Source organism: Glossina fuscipes, unplaced genomic scaffold, assembly GCF_014805625.2.
Source record: "Glossina fuscipes isolate IAEA_lab_2018 unplaced genomic scaffold, Yale_Gfus_2 1, whole genome shotgun sequence".
In the NCBI taxonomy this organism is placed as follows: Eukaryota; Metazoa; Arthropoda; class Insecta; order Diptera; family Glossinidae; genus Glossina; species Glossina fuscipes.
The window spans coordinates 21724357-21748786 of NW_023998415.1; the positions used below are offsets into that span (position 1 = coordinate 21724357).

At 34.4% G+C, this 24430-nt stretch overlaps 1 protein-coding gene across 2 annotated transcripts in view; it reads left to right on the plus strand.

The window, feature by feature from the left end:
- Positions 1-346: 346 nt before the first annotated feature.
- The window catches only part of LOC119645151 (protein vein), a 26453-nt gene continuing 2369 nt past the window's right edge, over positions 347-24430 (plus strand). Inside the window, exons 1-5 of one of the 2 annotated variants that reach the window (XM_038045114.1) lie at positions 347-2192; positions 22629-22800; positions 22949-23073; positions 23993-24116; positions 24227-24288. In XM_038045114.1, the coding sequence (XP_037901042.1) occupies positions 806-2192; positions 22629-22800; positions 22949-23073; positions 23993-24116; positions 24227-24288 (1870 nt within the window). In that variant the 5' untranslated portion in view covers positions 347-805. Of the gene's footprint in view, positions 2193-22628; positions 22801-22948; positions 23074-23992; positions 24117-24226; positions 24404-24430 lie in introns of those variants that run through there. The other variant, XM_038045113.1, reaches the window with a different exon arrangement.

Sequence of the window (24430 nt, forward strand, 5' to 3'; positions counted from 1 at the left end):
TCTTTTTTTTTTTTTTTTTTTTTTTTTTTTGATCTCTCCTTGCGCACTATACACTCTCTACTGCATACACTTATAAATACATAAATATTTATAATGATTTTTCTTAGACAACCATGCCCCGCTATTTATACATTTATAATTACATACATAAACGCGTAAATACATCGATATGTGTGAACGACAACAGCGAATAGGGGATTATTAAAAATTAATCAACGTGCCCAAGTCTACTCGATTTGCGCGAGCAAATGAAATGTTATACATCATCGTATATATTTTGAAAATATTGTGTAAACAAAACAAATGAATAATATTAAGAATAATAATAATATTAAGAATAATAATAATAATAATAATAATAATAATAAAAAGAAAAACGAAAGTAAGTAAAAATGCCGCAAATATACTCAAAAAAGTGGCAATATTGCAATCACTTTCTACGAATAATGCCAAAAATATGTGAACGTATACGATGATCGAACAAATGTGTGAGTCCCACTCAATACAATTTAATTCGATTGAATTCAATGCAATTCGTATTATAAATGTGTTCAATGTTTCATTATTTCCTTGAAAAGTTCAGTCAGAAGAACAAGGTGCTTCGAGTTTTTGATTGCTAGCTAAGAAAAGTTTAAATACTTAAAGTATTACCTTAAAAGTGAAACAAAAAAAAAAAATAAAAATAAAAATAAATAAATAAATAAAAAATATTAAAAAATAAATATTCAAGAATAGTGTCGATCCTGCAAACGACGAGATACGTTTAAACGTTTGAGGAATCTCGGTGAAAATTGCGGAAAAAGCCATGAATGCGCGAATATTGCGCAAATGGAGCATACAAACGAATCTAATGTCTTCTACAGTGTACAGTTTACTTGTGGTCGTTGCGCTGCTACTTGTCACATGTGCACCAATATCACCAATACTGGCAACCATAATGAACGCACATTCAGTTGCATTCACAGTCTATGGTACATATGCACCCTCGCCAACTTCAATTCAAACATCACCGCCACCGCCGCCACCACCTCCACCCTTTACCACCCGCCAAGATACAAGTGGAAAAGTTCACACGCACGCACGAAGTCCAACAAATCAAGGAATCAGACGAGAAATTCTAAGAAATATTGGCGATCAATACAAAATGAGGCCATCACATTACACAGAGCGGAGCAATGTCGGTGACACAGAGACAATCGATGATGAAAAAGAGCACAGACCATTTGTGGGATATCCATTAACGGGTAAAAGTTGGCCGCTATATGCGGAACGAACCACAACACTGGGCACAGCGTCGTCGGCCACATTGCGTGTAGTTAAAAATATTCAAAAATCAATTGCAAATAATTATAATACAGAGCATTGGCTTAGCGGCAGTAGGAGCAATAGCGGCGGCGTGTCATCAAGCTCATTAGTACCGCATGTGAATTTCTCGTCACCGAAATTAATCAAAATGCCCATGCGGTATGTTATTGAATCTTATGAGGTGCCCGCTTCGCTACCATTGAACGGGGAATTAACGGAGAAGCAACGTCGCATGCTAATTCATGAACAATACCTGAGACAGTTGCATACTATTCAGCAGCAGCAGGCAGCCCGTAATAGACGGGAGTCCTTAAACGGTAGCTTTAAACGTTATGTTAATGATCAACCAAAGCAATTCCAAAACTTTCGAAAACGTTATCTACCCCAAATACACCATAATATTAGACAGCAACAACAACAACAACAACAACAACAACAACAACAACAACAACAACAACAACAACAACAACAGCAACGACTTCGTAAGCATACCCGCCGATATTGCTCAGCCAGAGATCCGGCTCAGTTAGCGTTTGAAGCACCAACAGTGTTTGAGGGAAAGATTGTATCAATGACACCAGATCGCCGATCAAATTTCTCGGCCACCGTAGAAGTGCGTGAGATATTTAAACAACAGATAGGTTTTCACTTGCAGAAATATTTACGTTTGCAATTCGCTTACGGTAACAGCAGCGGCGAATGTGATATATATCGCGAGCAACTGAGACTAAGAGGTCTAGTGCGGGGGGATACCATCGAGCCCGGTCGTATATATTTATTATTTGTGCAGCAAATAGACAACGGTAATTTTACTATTCTGGGTCAACCGATCCGAAGGACACGACGTGTAGTCGATGCGGTCCGGAATGCAGTGAGCGAGAACTATGGTGAGTGTTTGACATTAATAAATGATATAAGTTAGTCAATTTTTAGAGATGATTAGAGATGATAGAGTGCGATAGACATGGAAATAACAAGCCTTTATTTATACTACGCAACATTACTAACATAAGCGTTATCTCAGGCGGATACGGATGTACATGCATAGATGAGAGCATGATTTGATTTCCTATGCTCGTGTGAGCGCACATTTGTGTATGTTTCTATATTTTTTTGAATGTGTGTGTGTGTGTGTGTGTGTCCCCACGTATATATTTTCGTATATGCGCGTGTGTTTGTGTTTATGTGTGTTTTTATGGTTATGTGCCTGCGTATATGTATGTGCACAAAATTGCATATTAAAGTGGTTTTTTTTTTTTTTTTTCCTTTTTTTTTTTTCTATATATGAGAGTATTTCGATATGAATGTTTGTTTGCCTGTTGCATTATGATGACGGGCCTGATAAAAATCGCAAATAAAAGCACTCATTTGTAATTCAGTTTTTAATGATTTTCCTTAATTTTAAATTACTTTTGTTTTTGGTTTTTGTTTTTTGCCAACTTCACGCTCCGCTAGTATTCACCAGACCGAAATAATTTTATACAACACAACACAACACACCCGCAAATTGAGGAGTTCGTACATATGCATGTTGATACGTATGTTTCTATATATATTTATATGGCTATGCATATGCTTGTATCTATGTACATATCAGAAATCATTAAGTAACCTTTCCAACAACACTACTCTTTCACATGAGCTCAGGGTACACGGAAGGGCAGCTACGTAGACGAATTTTAGTGTGTCGCTGCTGTTATATTGCACGCAGAGAAATAGAGAAAGAGAGAAAGAGAGAGAGAGAGAGAGAGAGAGAGAGAGAGAGACAGAAAGAGTGAGAGAAGAGAAAAGAAAAGCATGTGTTCTTCTAATCAGTGCTTTTATTAATTAAGTTTTTTTTTTGTTTGTTAAAGTTTTTTATATTTGGATTCCGGTCTTTGCCATTGCCATCCATCAACAGCTGCAACTGAAGCCTCAGACGTAGCCACAGGCGAAGCAATTTGAATTGACAACAAACAGTTGCTACAATCACAAGCATGCACCACTCATTTATGTACGTGTGCACGTTGTGAATATGTATATGTACGTTTGCGTCTAACGCAAGCAACCTTTTATAATGTGGACCGCTTTTTTCGAAATATTACGTTGCGGTTCAAAGCGTTTGCATAATACACGCTCACTGCCTTGATGTCTGACACGGTTTCTTTGCCTTTTCGTATTTTCGTATAGAGTGAAAACCTTTAGATATTCAAACCGCTTAACTTATTTGCTGTTGCGCTTTTTATTATTATTATTGCTGTTGAAAGTTTAGTTCTCCTTTTGCTTGTAAAGAAATTTCAAAAAAAAATAAAAAAAATTCCCAACTATTCCCAACGACAAAACATAGGACGATTATCCATCCACCCCAAGGAAAACTAGATAATTTTAATTAACGCTTAGTTGTCACGCAGTAAATCAAGTGTGTTTGGTTGGGTAATTACTGTTTGAATTAAGAAATCCGCCAACCTTGACAATCAGTCTCCATTTACAATGTAATACAATACAATGCTAAATATTCTCTTGATTCAGAATTAAAGCGCGTTAAATTTACGCTAAACAAACAGCGAAACAGCGAAACAGCGAAACAGCAAAACAGCAAAACAGCAAAACAACGAAACAACGAAACAACGAAACAGCTAAACAGTGACGATGGAAATGGTAGGTGACACCATTTGCATGCATCTGCCCCACAAGATACCCAATGCATATGACGATGAATGTTTAGTATTGTGTAGATTTACATTTACATTTATTTATTGTATTTGCATTCTGAACGAAAAACAATAATATATTGAATATTAATTGCGTTCAAGATCATCAATTAAAACGTGCTTATGTTCGCATTCGTTTGCTTTGTCGATTGCTATACAATAAGAAGTCATTGAAACTATGCGTCGACTAATTGGTTATAGGAAAGCCTTAGAAAAAAAAAAAAATTATAAGTTCTATGAACAACAAAATCAACGGCAATAAGATTGTCTTCTGTTTTTCTGACGTCATTCGCGTCAATGAGGTCACTTATGTTGAAGTTTTGTGGATAATTGAATAAACGTATTGCAGTTTTTTTTTTTTTTTTTTTTTTTTTTTTTTTACTTTGGCACACATTTCTTAGCTGATATGCATGTGCATATTTGTGCGTGTGTGTATTTATGCATGCATATGATTATAATGTTGTCTTTTATGATAACGAAAACGATTATAATGATGATGATTGCGATGATGATCATGATTATGATTATGATTATGATGATCATCATAATGATGATGTTGATAGCAATAATGATGATGTTAATGATGACAATAATGATAATGTTAATGATAATAATTTCAGCATCAAATGTTTTCTTTTACTTAAACGATATGTTGCCGCTGTTAAACAATGCTGGCGTTTATTTGCAAATTTGAAAGATAATCTCTCAAGAGGAAATTACAATTGTATATGATTCAGCTGAAGCGTTAATGAACGAACAAACGCCTGTCGCCTGAAACACGTTATGACCCTATTTAAGAGCAGAACATCATAAAAGCTGCCATTAGTTATTAAATGGACAAAAGTAGCATGAGAGTCCGCGTATATCAGAGAAGAAGCGGATGAATGTGTAACAAAAAAAAAAAAAAAAAAACAAAAAAACACGCATATACGCATACATATACATATACATACACAGACGCATACACACAGTTCGATTATATTCAAATAAATTTTGTGATTAAAATTTTCGCTTGAACAAACGATTCGATATGCGGCAGACAGTGCTGCGCACATACAAAAGTAAAAAGCGGGTTCCTTTTTCAGCAAATATTTTCCCACACCTTTTCATAATGCTCGCTCTGTTTCAACGCGTTTCCTGGCACCATGCTCGCCTCTCCGTTCATCTTCCTCTCGTATGCAAAATGTTAGCGGCTAAAATCAATTATCTTTTGTAGCAGCTAAAGACTCCAATAAAAATACTGTGTCATTCGACTTGTTGCATGTGCGTATGTATGTATGCGTATGTGAGTTTGAGTATTCAGACTTATATGTATGTACGCATTCGTGTTTGTATCTGTGCTATTGTATTACCAAATAAAGAAGATAGGGATGTATATAGATAAATATATATATATATATATATATATGTATAAGTGTACGTAAGTGTATGTGTGTGTATGTGTGTGTGTGTGTGTGTGTGTGTGTGTGTGTGTGTGTGTGTATGTATAAATACATATACATGCATAGGTATGTCATATAGGTATGTCATATATATGTATATATATATATATATATATATATATATATATATGCATATATTGAGAATTGTGTGTGTCTTCATTTTTACAATTTATTATTCAAAAACCGACCAAGAAAGCAAGCAACTAACCAACCAACCGGTCACCGGACACGCACACCGCCAACTAGCAACAAGTTTAATATATGAAGACCGTGTGTGTGTTCCTGTAATGGTGGAGTGTTTAAAATAAATTTAATTGACTTTGTGCTCATTCCAAAAATATTTTCACACACAAAAGCTTAAACCTCTCGTGTCACATAATCTACTATACTGTGGTGGCGCAGCTACTATTGTACATACGTACGTTTACTCTTATTCATACATATGTATTTTCATAGTATTGCTAGACTTAAGCCACCAAAGCATACATATATATATATATATATATATATATATATATATATAAATATACGAAAACACATTCGGTTCGTATATGTATACATGTACGTATGTGTATGTATGTAATTGTGTTTGTACATGCCACCAACAAACATCCAGTAGTAGCACCAATTCCAATACCGACAAATGCCGTACTTGACCGCATAAAACATAATGTAAAAATCCCATTATTCGCCGGCGTAACATTGCTTAAATAACAGCCACAACATAAATAAAAGTAACAGCAACAACAACAATAACAACAAAAATCGAAAAGAAAAAGAAAAACAAAAAACATCAGAGACAGCAATAGCCTAAGTGGTGGCAATGGTGGTCGCAGCCAAGCAGTAGCCAAGGCACTCTTTTAGTTTTTATTATTTTTTCTTTACTTTTTTTTTTTTTATTACAGCAGAGCTATAGTAATAACAACGACGACAGTAGCAACGGTAAGGAAAAAGTGTCTTTACCTCTGTTTGTGCGACGAATACTGCTGGCGTCGCCAAACAGTTCGATACCAGTTTTTGGTTCCCACAATATAATATGTCCATAAGCGGCAGACCACATGACGTAATTAGCATAGTGTAGCTTTGGATCTCAAGTTTGCGCATTGGCCCAAACAGATACCCGAAACACAGAGACATATACGATTGACCGCCTGAACGACCGACCAATTGAATGACGAAAAGCCACTTGGTCGTTCGATGTGGCTGATTAGTTGGACAGCTAGCAAGTTGGTTAAATCGTAAAAAAGTTAGACTTTCCCAAGCATGTGTACAAATATCTTAAAAGTATTGTTGGAGTGCGAGAGCGCAAATAGGAGTAATAATCGACCAACCAGATGAACTGGCGTCCCGTGTGAGTATTTAAACACCCTGCGCATATATGCTACCTGTGCAACTTAAAACCGCTCGATTCCTGCGCCAGCCAAGCTTTGCTTTATTTAATTTTGCGATACGTTATTGTCTTGATTGTATAACTATATATATATATATATATATATATATATATATACGTGTGTGTGAATCAAAAAACGAAGGAATTCCAATTTTTGTTTTTCTTGGCAATAATTTATGTCGCGTCTCGGCTGGCAATGCAATACCCAAAGAGCATACCATCCACCACAACACACCACACCACACCATGCCAAGCAACACACAGCCGGCACAGCACGGTACTACTGCAACAGAACTGTTAAAGCGCGTCCGTCGTACATAACACCAAAAACCACAACACAAACCATGCGCAAGATCCAAAAATGAAAATTAAACACGATCGTTATCAATTCGATTATTGATTACCATGCAAGGAACGAGAGTGCAACTCCACCATGGGCTACTTGTGGTTACGATTTCAGCAACTGCATCTGCAGCCCAGTCAAATTCTCATAGTATGCAGCGTTTGGTCAATGTAGTCGGTTAGTTCATATTGTTTGGCACTCAGTCGAATAGCATGTTGTGTAGTCAGTTAATTTTTTATGTGCGCCAGAGTTGGCAAAACATATCACTCGTTTACCATCTAATCTCTTTCATTCAAACCCGATACAATTTCCAAATAATCGGCAAGGCACTGCATGAAGGAGCGTAGATGTAATCCATTTGCCGCATTAAACATTTTGAAATTCTTGCTTCCCCTTTAAATTGAGTGACTTTGATGACATTTATATGTCATTAGATCCCGTTTATTATTACACCAACAATTACACAATCAATTTTCTAACTTAATTTAAAATTACAAATGAATATTAGTTTCTTACTGAGGAAGAATTTTAAAAAAGTGCGCCATGGACGCGCCACTGCTGAATATGCTGCCAATTGCCAAAACTGCCAATGGTGCTACTGCTGGCAGCTGCAGTGTTGCTGCATTTTCTGCATTTTTTTTTTTTTTTTTTTTGTTTAACTACTTGCAATTTTCTCATGATCACATGCATGTATGTGTGTAAATATAATTCTCATCGAAACCTGACAATCCGCAAAACAGAATACAAAAAAAAAAAAAAAAAAAAAAAAAAAATTACTATTGAATACGAGCAATAAAACAACTATTTTGTTTCAACGCATTTGCACGTACGTACACATAAACATAGTACTTGTGTGCGTGGCTGTGTGTATTCGCACTCATTGCAGACTGCCAGCAATACCTTGCCGATGGTACTTATACTGTGGACTTCTCTTATATAAAGGGGCGTGTGTGTGCGTGTGTGTGTACATATGTATATATATATATATATATATATATATATATATATATATATATGTGTGTGTGTGTGTGTGTGTATGTGTATGTCAATATGTATACGTGTGTACATATATATGTTTATGTAGTATGTAGTGTCGTGCATAGCCAGCCGTATGGATTTAACTTAACTTCACCTGAACAGATGTGTAAGCATGTGCGAATACAATTTTTGGTCGCAATTTAAATGTCATTACCACAAAGCCTGTATAGAGTGTCATTGTATGACTCTATTCTGTCAAAGGTATCATCCGACACCGGAGATACATTTCTCAACCAATTCATGTTAACTCAATAATATATTGTTGTTATATTTAATATCTATTTCTCAAAAAAGCGAATCTCAGCAATTGCTGCTTTCCTGCTTTGTTGTTGTTTTGCATATTTATTTTTTATTTGGTGCGAGCAGGCATGTAGCGAGAGGGAAGTAAAGAAATCCCACATGCCAAAAAAAGAGGAGGGGTAGGAGGAGCAGGAGTGCCTGCAAGAAATGCTAAAGAGGATAACATGCGGTCTCAACTATGTTGAGAACGTTTTTTCATAACATTTATTTAAATCGTCATCCTTCAAAGTGCTGTGTTTTGCTCCTTTGTTTTTTTTTTTTTTTTGTGTTTCTTCTTGTATGGAACGATGATTAGCGTATAGTGGGTAGGAGAAGCGAGGAGAAGGAAAATGGTGACGACGGAGTGACGGTGAAAGGATGGTGGAATGAGGAAAGACAGAATTGAGAAGGGGGAGATGTTGCTTTTGTCATACTCCTCTAAATATACAAATATATGAAGCGGTAGGTATCACTTGATGTTTATTCAATTTTTCATTTCGCTACGATGGCAAGTTAATATCTATTATCTGTTGCGTTTATTTACTTACATGCGGATTCTTGTTCTCGTTGTAGTTCTCGTTCTCGTTCTCGTTCTCGTTCTCGTTCCCGTTCTTGTGTAAGATAACTAAACTGTACGATAGTATATATATATATATATATATTGAAATGTATTTACACGCTAACGTTAACAAAACAAAAGTTGGTAGTTATCGTTTTTTTAAACCGTTTTTGGTCAAATAGTGCAACCCTGTTTGCATAACAATTCATGTGTCAATTGTTATTGTTAATATATGGCAAGGTTGTGCGTCTGGTGTGCATTATATATAGCAGTAGACGTAGTAGTAGTAAAACTACTAAAACGAAACAATAAACTCGCTAAATAATATGCCCAGAATTGTCAACTGAAGAAAACTGGTCACGTTAGTAGTGATGGTGGTTAGTTGTTCTTATTAGTTTAGCACTTGGACTTAAAATATATACTATAGTAGCAGCGTTCATAGTCAACTTGGTCAATTGAAATCTTTATAGTGATAGAATTTTATACCCAGAGCAGAGAGCATGGTTAAGATTTTATGATTACAGCTTTGAAGCTTCTCGAATGTTAGCACAGACTTTGCACTTCTGCGAATAATTCCTAATTTGGATATTGTGTAAAAAGCTATATCCACAAACGTAATTACTCGTCCATGTATGTACTTTCATTTCTGCATTATGCATACATGCATGCATGCATGCATAAAATACATAGCACAGATAAAACTGTGTATTAATTCATAGAAGATTTCTGTCCGAAATTATGATTTATATATCAAGGAAAATCTCAAATTTTACTACGTAAATTATTTGATAACCAATGAATAAACGCTATAACCATAATTTTGCTTATACTTAAAAAGAATGGTTTAAAAACTATTAAGCTCCACTGTAGATAAGTTAAAACGAAACTTCCAGCCCCTACTAATTTTATTGGCTATTGATTAAAATTATATAAAGTTACTACGCATATATCCCATATGGAAGGAAGAAAGACGGAAACTTTTAAACTTAAAAGGTGCAAAAGGCGGTTTACACTAAAACTTACTCCAGTGTAAGAATGGTGAACAACAACAACTGCAATATGTATGAAGTGCTATTAATATGGTTGCGATTGCACGCGACATTCATATCGTGCTCGAAAGAAATTATCCACATTCTCTTATTATATTATATTTAGGGCATATCGCGAACTATTTCGTACATAAAATAATTCCAAATAAATTGCAAACCATGCAATGTAAATCATGTTATCTTAGTAAACAACCGACAAATTGATATGAAAAGAGAATTTTTTTTATCTTTTTTTTCTAATATGACCAATCACTCAGCAGGTGTCATCTGCACGTGTAGCATGGTGACGGTCAGAAGAAAGTGAGGAAAGTGAAATAGAGAAAGAGGGAGTGGCCGTAACGTAATGAATGTGATTTAACATGTACCGATCAAGAAAAGAAAGCGAACTATAGCGTATCGGAAATCTATTGTCACAAGTTGTCACATCTCGAACGCGCAGTCAAATTGTTACCCATTTTGCGATCTAGAACAATTCTATGCATAATATCATCTGCTTCGTTCAACTATTTGCACATAAGTAAATTGATCTATAATCTTGCACTACTCGAAAATATAATTAATTAAAATTTTTAGTTTCATTTGATTCTCTTTCGCCGGAGACACATTTTTCTAACGTTTAAGCTCATCCGTTTCAAGTCCTTTGCACCCACATGCATGATCCCCATTGTATTATGCGATAAACAACTGACAGAGTACTCTGTCTATCATCTGTTCTGTTCTGTTCTGTTCTATTCGTTTCACTCGATTGATCAGATTGTAAATTGTTATCTAATAGTTTTAAGCTAAGTACAATTAATTACATTATAGTCGGCAACAACGCACCGCCAAATACCCTACAACATTCGGCTGAACACGGTTATTCTATTCTGAGGAGAAGGAGGAGGAGGAGGAGGAGAAGGAGTCCGAAAAAGTGAACTGATCTGAACAATTTTCCGGGGACTTTCCCTTTTATAGATTGCCCCCTATAGATTAAACACAAGTTAATATGGACAGACATCAAGCTTAGAGAGAAAATGTTTCTAAATTTACTAATATCGGTAAACTAAAGGGTGTCTATCTCGACTCCTTCTCGTTATTGTTTACATTCGCACGAACTCAATTTATTTTGTATCACAAGTGACGTGGGGTATAATGAATATCAATGAAGATCGAAGAAAAATCCTATAAGATTTAGATCGAATTCCCATATTCGAATATTCCCACCCATGCTGGCTAGTGTTAAAAGGGAAGAAGAAAGTTTTCAATAAATCTTGATTCTTATATTGTGAACTGTCACTGCTAGTAGGTGCTTGCTTATTTATCGAGCATTCCCGTTTTTATGCCCTACGTCGCTTCGCCGAAGACAGATTCTGCATCTGCCTTCGTCATAATACGTCAATCAAGAATTGTAACACGCTATCATGTATGTCAAATTATTATCTCTTACTGGATTTCCTCTTATAAGACTTTTTCAGATAACAGGCTTTTTATGCAGAATTTTTGTAAAAGTATTCCACGCCTACGTGAAATCCTGCTTGATGTTGTACATCCTTTAAAATAAGCACATATGTACATGGCGAGTGTTCAACTTACTCTACGGTACGGTGCGGCTTATCGCATGCCGTTAGCTTTATCCATGTTTAGGTTGGCCAAAATGGAAACGCTCTGGTCAGACAAAATGCGAAAACGCATACACTTGCGCGTTATGCTCAAGAATTCAAAATTTAATTGCAATCAATACCTACATAGAACAATAACAGCAAATTATGTTTATGGAACTGAATTTAATTATGTTTATACATACATGCAAACGGCAAGAAAATAAAAATAATTCTCCTTTCGAATAGGAAAGACATAACAGACACATGACACATGATTAAATCCACAAAAAAAACTAAAACTCAATCATAAATGAAAAAAGAGGGATATATGTTACTATCAATAAAGCTGATTAAAGTTAAAGGGGGACTTGCATATGTTAGTGTATTGAGATCTCAAGTGGTGTATACCTCCTGACGTTTCTCAATTCGACCTTTTAGTCTATCCTAGATAGTTGAGTTCAGCGGACTACGGATTCTTGATAAGCTAATAAGCTTAATAAGACTTCAAGTCAACTTCTGAGTTCATCTTGTGAAGTCGAAATGCTATCATTCAGTAGTAATGAAGACGCCGATGAAGTGTCATTTATGCTTTAGCCATATGAGATGTGTTTTTTTTTTTTTTTTGTTTTATTCCCGGCCATAATATTCTTTTTGTTTTATATTTTTTTTGGAAAACTTATACCTATAGACGGACCTTTCCGCCTATGTGTCAGAGAGAATGATGATACGTTATCAGCATGTTACGTTTTTTATATAAGGGTCGAATATAACATATTTTCTCTCTCCGCTGTTGCGTGCTTTTCCAAATGTCCAAATCTAATTGTTAGCTTCATCAACAATGTATTCCTGCTTTAACCGTGTCGATATTCGAGAAATTCAGTGACATAGTCGAGAAATTCAGTGACATTCATGATTAAGTCCCAAGTAGCATTGCTAGGTTCCTAGCCTAACAAAACTCGTTCAAGTCCAGTCGTCCTTTGCTTTTTCAATGCTTTTCTCAATACTCAAAAGACCGGACGGTCAGACGTGTGAGTTGTGAATTCATTCAATGATTTTAGCAACAACAACGCGCTTTATACCATAAAGACAAGAACAATCGATAATGAGTCGATACCCTTATGTCCATTATCAATTTTTTTTTTTGTTTTTTTGTTTTTTTTTTCAAAAGATGAAACAATCGATTGAAATTAATAAGAGAAATGAAGATTTGAAAGATTTAATGAAAGCAATTAAAAAGAAAGTGATCAGTGCGACACAAGTATTACGTACGTGTCCCATGAAACCTTATTAGGGTAGAGTGCAGTATGTAGATTCTTTTCAATACATTTGCAATTTCTGCGGTATAAAATTGAATATTAGAAGAGTGCCCGAACTTTCGATGGAAAGATAGGAAACAACACATATGTGACATGATTCAGTTTCTACGCTTCTGTATAATGAATCAGTCTATGCGTATAACAAACACTTGTTCGTAATGAAAGGTATGCTCCGTTTAGCTTCCGCAGCAACTGCTTTTTGTTATATTGATCCGGCGCGAAACACTGTTTGGCTTCGTCATTTGTCTTAGAACATTTCATATTACACGAGTATAAATTATCCTGTTACTAAGACCAAATTCTAAACTACATTCAATTGTCAATGTAGTCAGATACAGACCAATTATATATATACATATATATATATATATATATATATATATGTGTATATATATATATTTGTGTGTATATAAATATAAATATTATGTTTACATTGTGCTGTCGCTTCGTAAAGGATGCTTACATTATGTATGTATGTATATATTTGTCTTATTGCGGTATACTCGCTATATATATACAAATAAAATTGTGTGACGACTTAATATGATGTTTCGGTTGTTGACGTTTGTGGAAAAATGAGAGGAAGCTCTCTTGATGAACGAACGTATGGTACGCTTTTATCGGTTCAATGCTGTAATTGGCATTAAATATATAATTAATTTTATTTCAAAGAAAAGAGAAGACAATTTTATTTAACAATGATAATGATAATAATAAAATCTTATTTGCTTACGTTACGAATACATCATCTAAAATGCTTCCTTTGCAGTGAATTTCTTAACTTCAACGCCAAGCGCACAAAATGTTCGTGTGTTTTTATGGAGGCGTGTATACCTAAGTTGAATTGTTGTCTGACTTAACTGCGAGCGTGTATATGTTTATGCATTAGCGGGAGCTTACTGTGTTCTGTTCTGTTTTATGTTACGATTCCTTCAAGAATATAAAAGCAAAGAAAATTGAATCTTTATCTTTATTATTTATAATGCGTTCAATAAACACGGTAGCTGTGAAAAGAGCGTTATCATAATTAACACCGTTGTCATTATAGACATACATATACAAACGATTGTACATAAGGAGATATAATTAACACAGTGTTACACCTATTAATTAAAAGACGATAACAATAGCGTCAGCTTGATTGAATGTTTTACAAACAGTTTAATTTCATTGAGTAGCACAACATAGCATCATCATTATCCTGCTTAAAGCAAAACAATATGACCACAAATAATGCCGTTAAGCAAGATAATGCCGGCGGCGGCAGCAGCACCAACAATAACAGATTGAAGATAATGACAATGGCGATAATGATGATGATAATGACGATGATGATGATGATGATGATGATGATGATGATGATGATGATGATGACAATGAAGATGGTGATAATGGTGATGATGTTCATGAAATCACTTTTTACCTTATCTTTTGCCACAGTCTCCGAGTGTCTGACAGAGTAATATATTTTAATGTACGTTTGTATGTATCAGTCTCAATTGTACTTAAATACATATATACGCCTAGTTGTGATTACATACATAGATTCACAAACACAAACACATGCATACATGCATATATACATATATATATATATTCATACACACACAGGCAACGACACAGACGCACATATACACACACACACATATATATATATATATATATATATATATATATATATATATAACACGAATACATATACATATATCCTCATTTGTGTGTATTTTAGTGTTTGCGCTTTCTTCTTTTGCAAAGCATCCGTATGTGGCAATGTAAAGCAGACAATGTATTGTTAGCAAAGTGATATTAACACAATGCTCCCGGTACGCTCACACAAAACATCACTTTCAAGCGGACGCAAAAGAGGTTAAAGCCGAATTTTAAATACTTAATGCCTACGACTATAACTATATAATATATAAACTATTATTATGAGGAGTACCCATAACTAATCAATTATTGATATATAAAGATTTGGTTATGCCATTAGTTCCGTACCGGTTGTTGAAGCGTAAACTCATTTCTTTTTATAGATTTCGGGAAGCTCGTGTCTCGAAAACATTATAAGAAGTATAACTTCTCATTATTAGCCCGCAATAAAACAGCGCCGTTCGTTGCTTTCATTTCGCTGATTTGCATATGCGGCATTTAATGCAACGCGGGGCAACAGCCAAGAACGTTTACGATATTATCGAAGGAATATTGAAACTCAACAAGTGCTAACGTTGGGTCAGACGATTTAATAGTGATGATTATGACATATCTTTGATAGGTCTGGAAGAGCACGGCTGGCTATCCGCAACTGGAAAAGCACATTAGCAAGGAAAATGGTAACTGCATCATTCATAACCTGCGAGCAATAAGAATCGTTAATCAATTCGTTAATCCATTTTGTACTTCATTGTTGCCCAGATTTCGTAGAGATCCTTAGATCTTAGCAAAATCGTTATTGGAAATGAAAAATGCATTCTTTATGATAATATAAAACGTTCCAGAAGGCAAAAGTGCGTTCTGTGACCGCAATATCAACCGCTAAATCAATAAATCAACCGCAATATCAAGGAGGTGCCTCGATTCATATTTAGCTTCACAAAACCTCGATTTCTAGAAGGGTGGGATTGAAAATTTGTAGAAAAGATGGCAAAAGATGGCGTTCTTGATGCCAGTGACCGATAATAATATAATAAATTAAAAAATAATACCTTCCTTTTCACTACAAAGTTTGTTTTAAATTTCAAAATACTTGATCATATGCGGCTATTATTATTATTATTATTATTATTGTTATCACAAAAGTTTTAACATCCAATCGCTTGGCATTGCCCGTACATACTATAATTAACAATTATCTTCTTCTTGTCTCATATAGAGTCGGAATAGCAAGCAATTCTTATGTACAAATACATTCATTATTAAGTCTCGAGCATTTGGTTTCTTTTATATGCTACATAAGTAAATAAAGATTGATTTCGCTTATTATTAAACTTAGTTTGTTTAGAAGAAAGTAAGAACGAAAATTTAAGATTCATTTCTCAGTTCATAACAGGCAAATATGCACAAGGGAGCAATAAATCAAATGGAATGCTAGATAGATAGATAGATAGATAGATAGATAGATAGATGCATAGATAGATAGAACATCAATTTACTCACTCACTCTTTCAATTACCAATATTTATATATTTGTGTGCCGGTGTTCGGCGTGTTACATCTGCAATGATGCAATTAAAATATCTGTTGATAGTAAGATTAGGTGTTTGCACGTTAAATGCTTATTGTACGTGCATGAAAACATATATACGGGCATACACATATATGTGTTTTAAGCATATATTTATTTATATATATATGTTTGTTTGTATGTATGTATGTATGTATGAATGTAGTTTTTTTTTTTTTTTTTTTGTTTTTTTTTTTTTTTTGAATTATTTTTTTTCATTATTATTTACAATTTTTTTTGATAACAACTTTATCAGACTTGTTGTTCACTGCGAAAAATTTTGTCGCGCGAGAGCACGACAAAATTTTTCGCAGTGAACAACAAGTCTGATAAAGTTGTTATCACTAGTGTGATTTGTGTGCTGAAAGTGCAAGCTCTCTTAACCGTTTAACTTCCAGACGGTATTGAAAAAACACTGCCAAAGAATCCCATACGACGCTATCGCGCTTTCCCTATATATGTACGAAAATACCCAAGCATTGCGATAGCGCTTGTTTAATCTTATGTCGAGAAATATCATTTTTTCATCGCTCCGTCACTTTATACATTTGTAGGCAGATGTGCAATCGTTCAATCATCGAGGATCATACTTCAGAGATCTTGTTAGCCTGGAAGTTATGTACATTTTTTACACTGGAAGAGAGGTTCTGCATAAGTTAGTAAAGCTTATGATTAGCTGATTGAATGAAATCTTTTCATCTTTTATAACCTCTCTGTAATTATTTTTGAAAAAAAGACTATATCTCGCCTGCTGAAGACTGTTAGTTAGTCTTTCATACTCATTTTCTTTCATTTTAGTTTTGTTTATTTTCTATATACATATATAGCTCCATACATATATATGTATGTCCGTTTCCATATCTATATCTATATTTGTATCTGTATATTTATAATTCTCTTCTTTCGGACGTAGTGGCACCGCACTGCTAAATAGTGGTAATGACCCCACGTCGGGATCAAAGCCATCCCACTTTCACATTACGTCGAGATGGCCTCTTACAGATTCTTGATTCTCACAACGTCATGCTACTTACCACGTACTCGCCTGAGATTAAGCGTCGGATGCCGACTTCATGTGACTTAACATCGAAGCATGTCTTGCAAAAAACGAGCGTGTTACCCGTCAAGATCTGAAAAGCATGTTTCTCAAATATGCTTAAGCCGGACACGCGAAAGCAGTGTGCTGCGCATCATCGTTTATGCCTTGGCACAGGTCGCATGTGTTATTTGCTTGTAACGTGAAACGGCACAAATAATTCGAGAAATTTCCCTGACCTGAGTGATATCTCCGTCTCTGCTCTGCTTAAAAGCAGTCTTAAGCCTGTAGACCGCGTGATAGATCGCAGTGCTTTTCTTCGCCGGTAGATTTTTTTTGTTTTTTTTTTTTTTTTGGAGCTATGGCGTTGCCTTTTTAATAGTAGCTCGATGGTTATAATTGCGGCCAAAACAGCTGCCGCTGCTGCACACATCATTTGAGCCTAGGCTGCGTTGTATACAAGCTTTCGTGTCGCCGGTTTTAATCGGTTCATGTTTGGTATCATTTTGCACACAGTGTGTGACGGTTGCTATTGCTTTATCCGCAACCTTCCTAATGTGTTCCGCAAATGTTAAGTTCGTATCTAATTGCATGCCCAGATATCGCCAACTGTTAAAACTAAATTGAATGTAGTGCCCATCTACCTTTATTTTTGGCACTTGGAGCACCCTTTTACCCGTCCCCAGTATGGCTTCGCTTTTTTCCACGGCAAGCTTCAATTTAGACTTATATAGCCATCTATTTTATCACTATATTTATCTATATATCTATATCGATATCTATATTTATATTTATATTTATATTTATATCTATATTTATATCTATATCTGTATCTATATCTATATCTATATAATGTATGAACGTATTTATTTCGTATTCGTTTTTAGCGAATGAAGCAACAAACAGCACATTTTCTCTTTTTCTCATTTGTTATCTGGTCTACGTCGCTGAAAATGCAACTTGTGACCAAGTTTGTTGTTTAATCTGCAGATTTCATAAGTCAGTTTTGGTTTGGTAGTCATAGTTATACATGCTCAACTGTTGACCAGTTTGGGAAACGCGCGTACAGCACGGATGTTACCTTTAAAAGGAAAATTAATACACATAGTTATGTGCATGTATATCGTGTTTGTTGCTTTTGGTCGCTGACCGGTGTGTCGTCATCTTAGTTTTAATAAGCGTTTTACTCTTCTTGCTAATTGTCATTGTTGCTGTTATTATTATTATTATTATTATTATTATTATTATTATTATTATTATTATTATTAGTTATTATTTGTATTTTTGTTGTTCTTGTATTTGTTTGCGAATAAATACGTGGTGTGATAGAACGCGGTTAACAAAAATAGAGTGAACATTACAGATGCCTAACATCACACATTGAGTGTAACCTAAAACTAATTTGTTAAAGGTTAACACCACACTGTAATAGTGCTAAGCTGAAACCAGATAAAGAAATAAAAAAATTGAAAAAAATTGTGAAATAAAGTAAATATGAAGAAAAATGAAAAATAAAAAGACAAACAAACATTCGTATGTGCATATATTACTGAACTTGCGAACAGTGGCTACAAACCAATATCGTACACTATCATTAACTGATCTATAATTACAAACAATAAATGCAATTTATCGCTAGTAGAAAAGTATCCGTTAATAATGTGACGCCAAGCTGCTAAGCGGCACACAAATCGACAAATCAGACGAATCAATTGGTTTTAAACGGTGACCACTTATCATAAAACCTAAATCATTTTTAAATGAGTGAGGGACTGACATTCCTTCAAGCTTAGAATAAATGGATAATATTCTTAGCAAGTCAGAATTTCTCTTAAGCCTTTTGAGTTAAAGCATTTCTGAAGATTTCTTAAAATGGCAACAAATCATACAACAAAACCCAAATCGGACAATCCGAAGCATTTTAAATAAAGTCCTGAAGTTCATATAAAAATAATGGATTTCTTTTTCCCCAAACTAATATATTTTAAGCACTTAAGCACTAGGAAAGACTAGTAATGATACCGAACACCGAAGCCTTACACGAAGACCTAATATTTTAAAGTATTTACTTATTTCTTAAGATCGACATTAGATTATATGCACACTAACTCACTTACTTTTAATATTTAATAAAAAAATTTTCGAAACTTTCATTGTACGTTTAAACCTACTTATAAAAATAATTTTCTTTGCCGGTTCTCGGGAAAATCGAATTCCATATGAAAATGAAAGCAAATTACAGGAGAGAGAGAGAAAACTTAATGTTGACAAAAAACTGATTAACTGATTAAGAATTCATAATAAAGATCGAAAACATTCATTGGAATAATAAAGTAATAATGAGCTTGCGGATTGAACGATTTTTGAATAGTTTAGTTTATAAGCATGAACTGTTACGCATATTTATAAGAAAACATAATAATAATAATAATAATAATAATGATAATAATGGTAAAATGAGAAAATTAAGAAAAGGACAAAACGAGCTGGCATAAGAGCCGTGTTGTAAGAGCCGAGAGAAGCAATCCTTTAACTCGCTTTATTAATAAATTGAGTGATGAAAAGTTGTAGAAATATGATCCAAAATTACCATACAACAAACGACCTTTTGATTTTAATATGCAATCAAATGCAAACTAGAAGCATTTCCATCGCAAATTTATCGTAAATTATCGCAAACGTTAGCTAACACGTTTTCTTATATAACGTGCCTAACTTGAAATGAACCGTTGTCCGTAATTAAAGATTCAGCACAGCTTTAATCGTGTCCAAAATCGAAAAGTTCGCTTCACTCCTCCAGAATTACAACCGAAGGCAACCAAGCATTCTCATAATTAATCCTCGTTAATGCAAGACGATTTGGTGAATCTACTTGAAATTTCGAAACATAGCGTTACCAATGGCGCTATTAGCGCTTAAATACAAGTGCTTACCATACCATATCGTTCTCATACGTACTCTCACATATATGAGCCTAATAAATTTTATTACTCCAAATATTTTTCGAGCAAATGAAGAAAATAAATAAATAAAACAATTTCTTGGTCGGTGTCCGAGTTTAACTGGTCATTACTTTATATATGTCTTATGCGTTTATGTGTATGGGCTTACGTAGCCGCGACAATAGTGTACGAGATGTCGACTTTTCGCGAGTATCGCTTTTTTAAGAAGCTGCAAAACCTGCTTTGCGCACACAAATAATGTTATCACCGTGAGAAAAAAGCAACACACAGCACATATAAATAATGTGTGCGTGTATGTGTAAGCATATATATATATATATATATATATATATATACGTATATATATAGAGATATATTGCATAAAAAGAAAAAAAAGCACAACTTATAACAGTAGGCTACAGACAACTGCAATAGTGCTAACAGCAGCTGCAACAATAACAACAATAAACGGCAGAATATACGTATAAACAAAACAAGTGGGTGTCTATATAAAAAGTCCTGAAATTGTAAGCTTGTAACCCAAATATAATGTAACGTACGAAAGAAAATAGCTTCGCGCAGCTGTAAAAAGATTTATCGAATGATTTTTGTCATAGACACAGCTGATGCAAAAAAACAAAAAATGTTTTTTTTTTTTTTTTTTTGATTTTATATGTGGGTCATCAGTGTGCTTCCGTTCTAAATACGATTAGTCAATTAGTTTTGGTAATTTTGTGTTTGAAAGGCTGTAAACATTTGCTTTAGTTCACAAACTTTCGATTTTCGTAATTAGTTTTCACCTCAAAGTATTATTTATACATAGACAACTCTTACACAGAGGTACACTCATCTCGTTTCTATATACATAGCGATGGTGCCGGCGTAATCACTAATATCGACTGTGAATCATCCTCAGTGCAGTCACCACCATTGCCATACAGTAGCGCATTTTTATTTTCTATACATACGTATGAACGTGTGTGCTCCTTATGAATTTATTCAAGTATGCGTGAATGTGTCTTTTCTTGTATAGAAGTGTGCGTGTGTGCGTGTGTTTTCGTTACGGTATATATATATATATATATATATATATATATATATATATGTGTGTGTGTGTGTGTGTATGTATGTTTTCTTATTTATTTACTTATTTTTTTATTTTTATTTTTTTATTTCGAGCTTATCAACACATTTATCTTTTACGTTGGCTGTTCACACGCCCCCATAACTCACCTTACGACTGACTGAACAGGGCAAGCCAAAAATTTTCACATGATTTTTCTACTCCGGCAAATGTTTACATTTCTCTTTAACCAAAAGTGCTGCAACTAGTACGGCGTTTCAGAAAATGAAACACATATAAACGTTCACACAAACACACACATGTATACATATATACATACGTATATATATATATATATATATATATACATGTACATACGTACGTACAGCGAACAAAACAAAATAAAGTAGAAACACAACAACAACAATAACAACATCACTCCAGCAACCAACTAAAGTATCATTTATATGTCGTACGTATATGTGTGTACGAATATGCAATACATTATAAGATTGCTGGTTGTTGTTATTGTTTTTTTGTTTTTTGTTTTTCTTTTCTTTTCTTTTTTTTTTTTTCTTTTTGTTTTTGTTTTCTGTTCCCGATTGTTATATTATTACTGTTGTACATGCATGCATGCATGCATGCATGCATGCATACAAGTACGAGTATTACATGCGTACATCTCTCACATAATGCTTCCTCTTGCACTGATCCGATTTTCGGTTGTCGCGTTTTGATGTATTTGTTGTCGTTCCTGTATGTGATATGCCCCTGTTTACTAAGTTGACGTTTTCTTTAATAAGAAGAACAACAATAACAACAAACAACGACGAAATTTTTTTTCTTTCTCGAGTCAATAATGCTGCTGCTGCTGCTACTACTGCTACTGCTACTGCTACTGCTACCGCTTCAGATACTTAAATAACTAAACATTTAATGATCTTATTTAGTTTAAAGAAAACATTTTTTTTTTTTTTTTTTTTGAATCTCATAAATTCTAAGAGAGATAAACGAAACATTGAGTATTGACTTCACTTACAACTTCACTAAAACGCACACTATTTGAACACATTGACGTCAATGAAATCACTGAAAGCACACATGGCTTAAATGATAAGAGCAGACAGCTGCTTAAGACAAGAACATTATCGAGCAGCCCTCGGTGTGCGCTAAAGATGTGATGATAATTTCATAATATCTTTTATTCTTTTCTTTGATTAAAGATTTTTTTTTCTTTTTTTTTTTTTTGATCGTTGTGGGAATAAGCATAGAAAAGAGGAAACGCTTGTATGCTTATGCATAGGCGATATCTGCTCTTCTCATCGACTTTTGCTCTTATCATCAACCATTTATTAATATCTCTTCTTTTTTTACAGCACAGCTCGCTTCCATAAGATCGATATCAGCCAATAATCGTACGGTGGAGAATGGCAAAGAGTTGCGTATAGTGTGCAAGGTACATGGACGACCGCCACCCAAGGTGACATGGTTTAAGGATCACAAATCAATTAATCGAAATCGGAAACTGTATCAGTTTTACCATTACAAGTATGTGAAGATTTTTATAATTTTATGTAATTTACCCACATTTACATATGTTTAGCGTTTATGTTTATGTGTTTTCTTATTTATTTATTTATTTATTTATTTATTTATTTATTTTTTTTTGTATGTTTCTTTTTTCTCGCATTTAAAGAAAACGATCGGAACTCGTTATACGTTCCTTCAATACCTCAGATGCTGGTCGTTATGAGTGCCGGGCTAAAAACAAAGTTAATCGTAATGTGGAGCGAAGAGCGATGGTTATAAAAGCCTATCCAAGTATGTACGCGCACATACATCCACTTACAACCCCCCTATGAGAGTGATAAGTGCTTGTGTTTTTAGTAAGGGAACAGTGTTTTTGCAATATTTTCATTGTTTTCTTCTTTTTTTTGTTTTTTTTTTTTTGAGACATTTTTAAACTAAGGCTCTTTTTGAAATTTTGCAACTAACTCGAATGTATTTTATTGTGGATTTTATTTAGTAGACGTTCGGCTCGGCCAAACCGAAAGGAATGAAAACCGAGCCTGGCCGATGTGGTTGATTAGGTAGAGGTTTATCCTGAATTATTTCACCGCCCTTAACGGATCGTTAAATCAGTGTACGAAAGGAGTCGAAAAGAAATTATTTTCCATAAGCTGAATACTAAATTTACTTAGTGAATTGGAAAAATATGAAGTACTGGCTAATACTTTTTCCACATTGGCCATCTAAAGGAAATTTTCCGGGCGTAAATCTTTTACGCAAGACATTTCATAAATGGAACGTTAAGATACATTCGAATAGGAGCGCCTTGCGAGCGCAATTGCAATGCTTTATTGGCGCCTACGTCCAAGTCAATGTACGGATGTACGCCCTTCATTGATGAGACTTCCAAGTTCCCTTGTGATAGTGCTTTGTATCCTTTGTGTTTCCTCTCGAACGAGCCATTTCAATGGTTGTGCCAACGAAAGCATTACACAAATTCGTTGGAAATTGAAATAAATGTCATCTTATGCGGTGCTTTGTCGATTTTTTTTTTTTTTTTTTTTTTTTTCTTGTACGTTCTCTCTCTGTGCATCTGTTCGGTATTTAAACACAAGTACTTATCACATCGACCTCCCGTCAACTCTATATGTCAGTTGAATTTAATCGCTTTCATCAAATGACTTAAAAGTAAAAGTGATGGTTATTTTTTTAAATTCAATGTATGTTTTAGTACCGTTATTTGAAACACATCTAATAGGTGGAACCGGAAACAATTGTCCGGATGACGCTTCCGAATTTTGTTTTAACGGCGGACCTTGCAAGTTTTTTTCAGAAATCGGTTCATATTCTTGCATGTAAGTTTTATTTAAACATCTAATGCATTTAAGCCGCCGAGCTTGGCCTCTTTCAACAATTTCATGCTGGTGTATTTTACAATTTTTTCTTCTCGTTTCTAATCTTAAAGATGTCCTGAAGGTTTCATTGGTGAAAGATGCGACCGCAAGGAAGTCAATAACATGCCCCCCAGTACGTACAGCAATGAACAAGAATGTGGCGAGAAAAAGTTCTTAGGAAGTTATTACTGCTAAAGTAGGCTTTTCTATAGCATCAATTTTTTCAAAAAACGAAAAAAAAAAAAAAAAAAAAAATTAAATAAATAAATATTTTA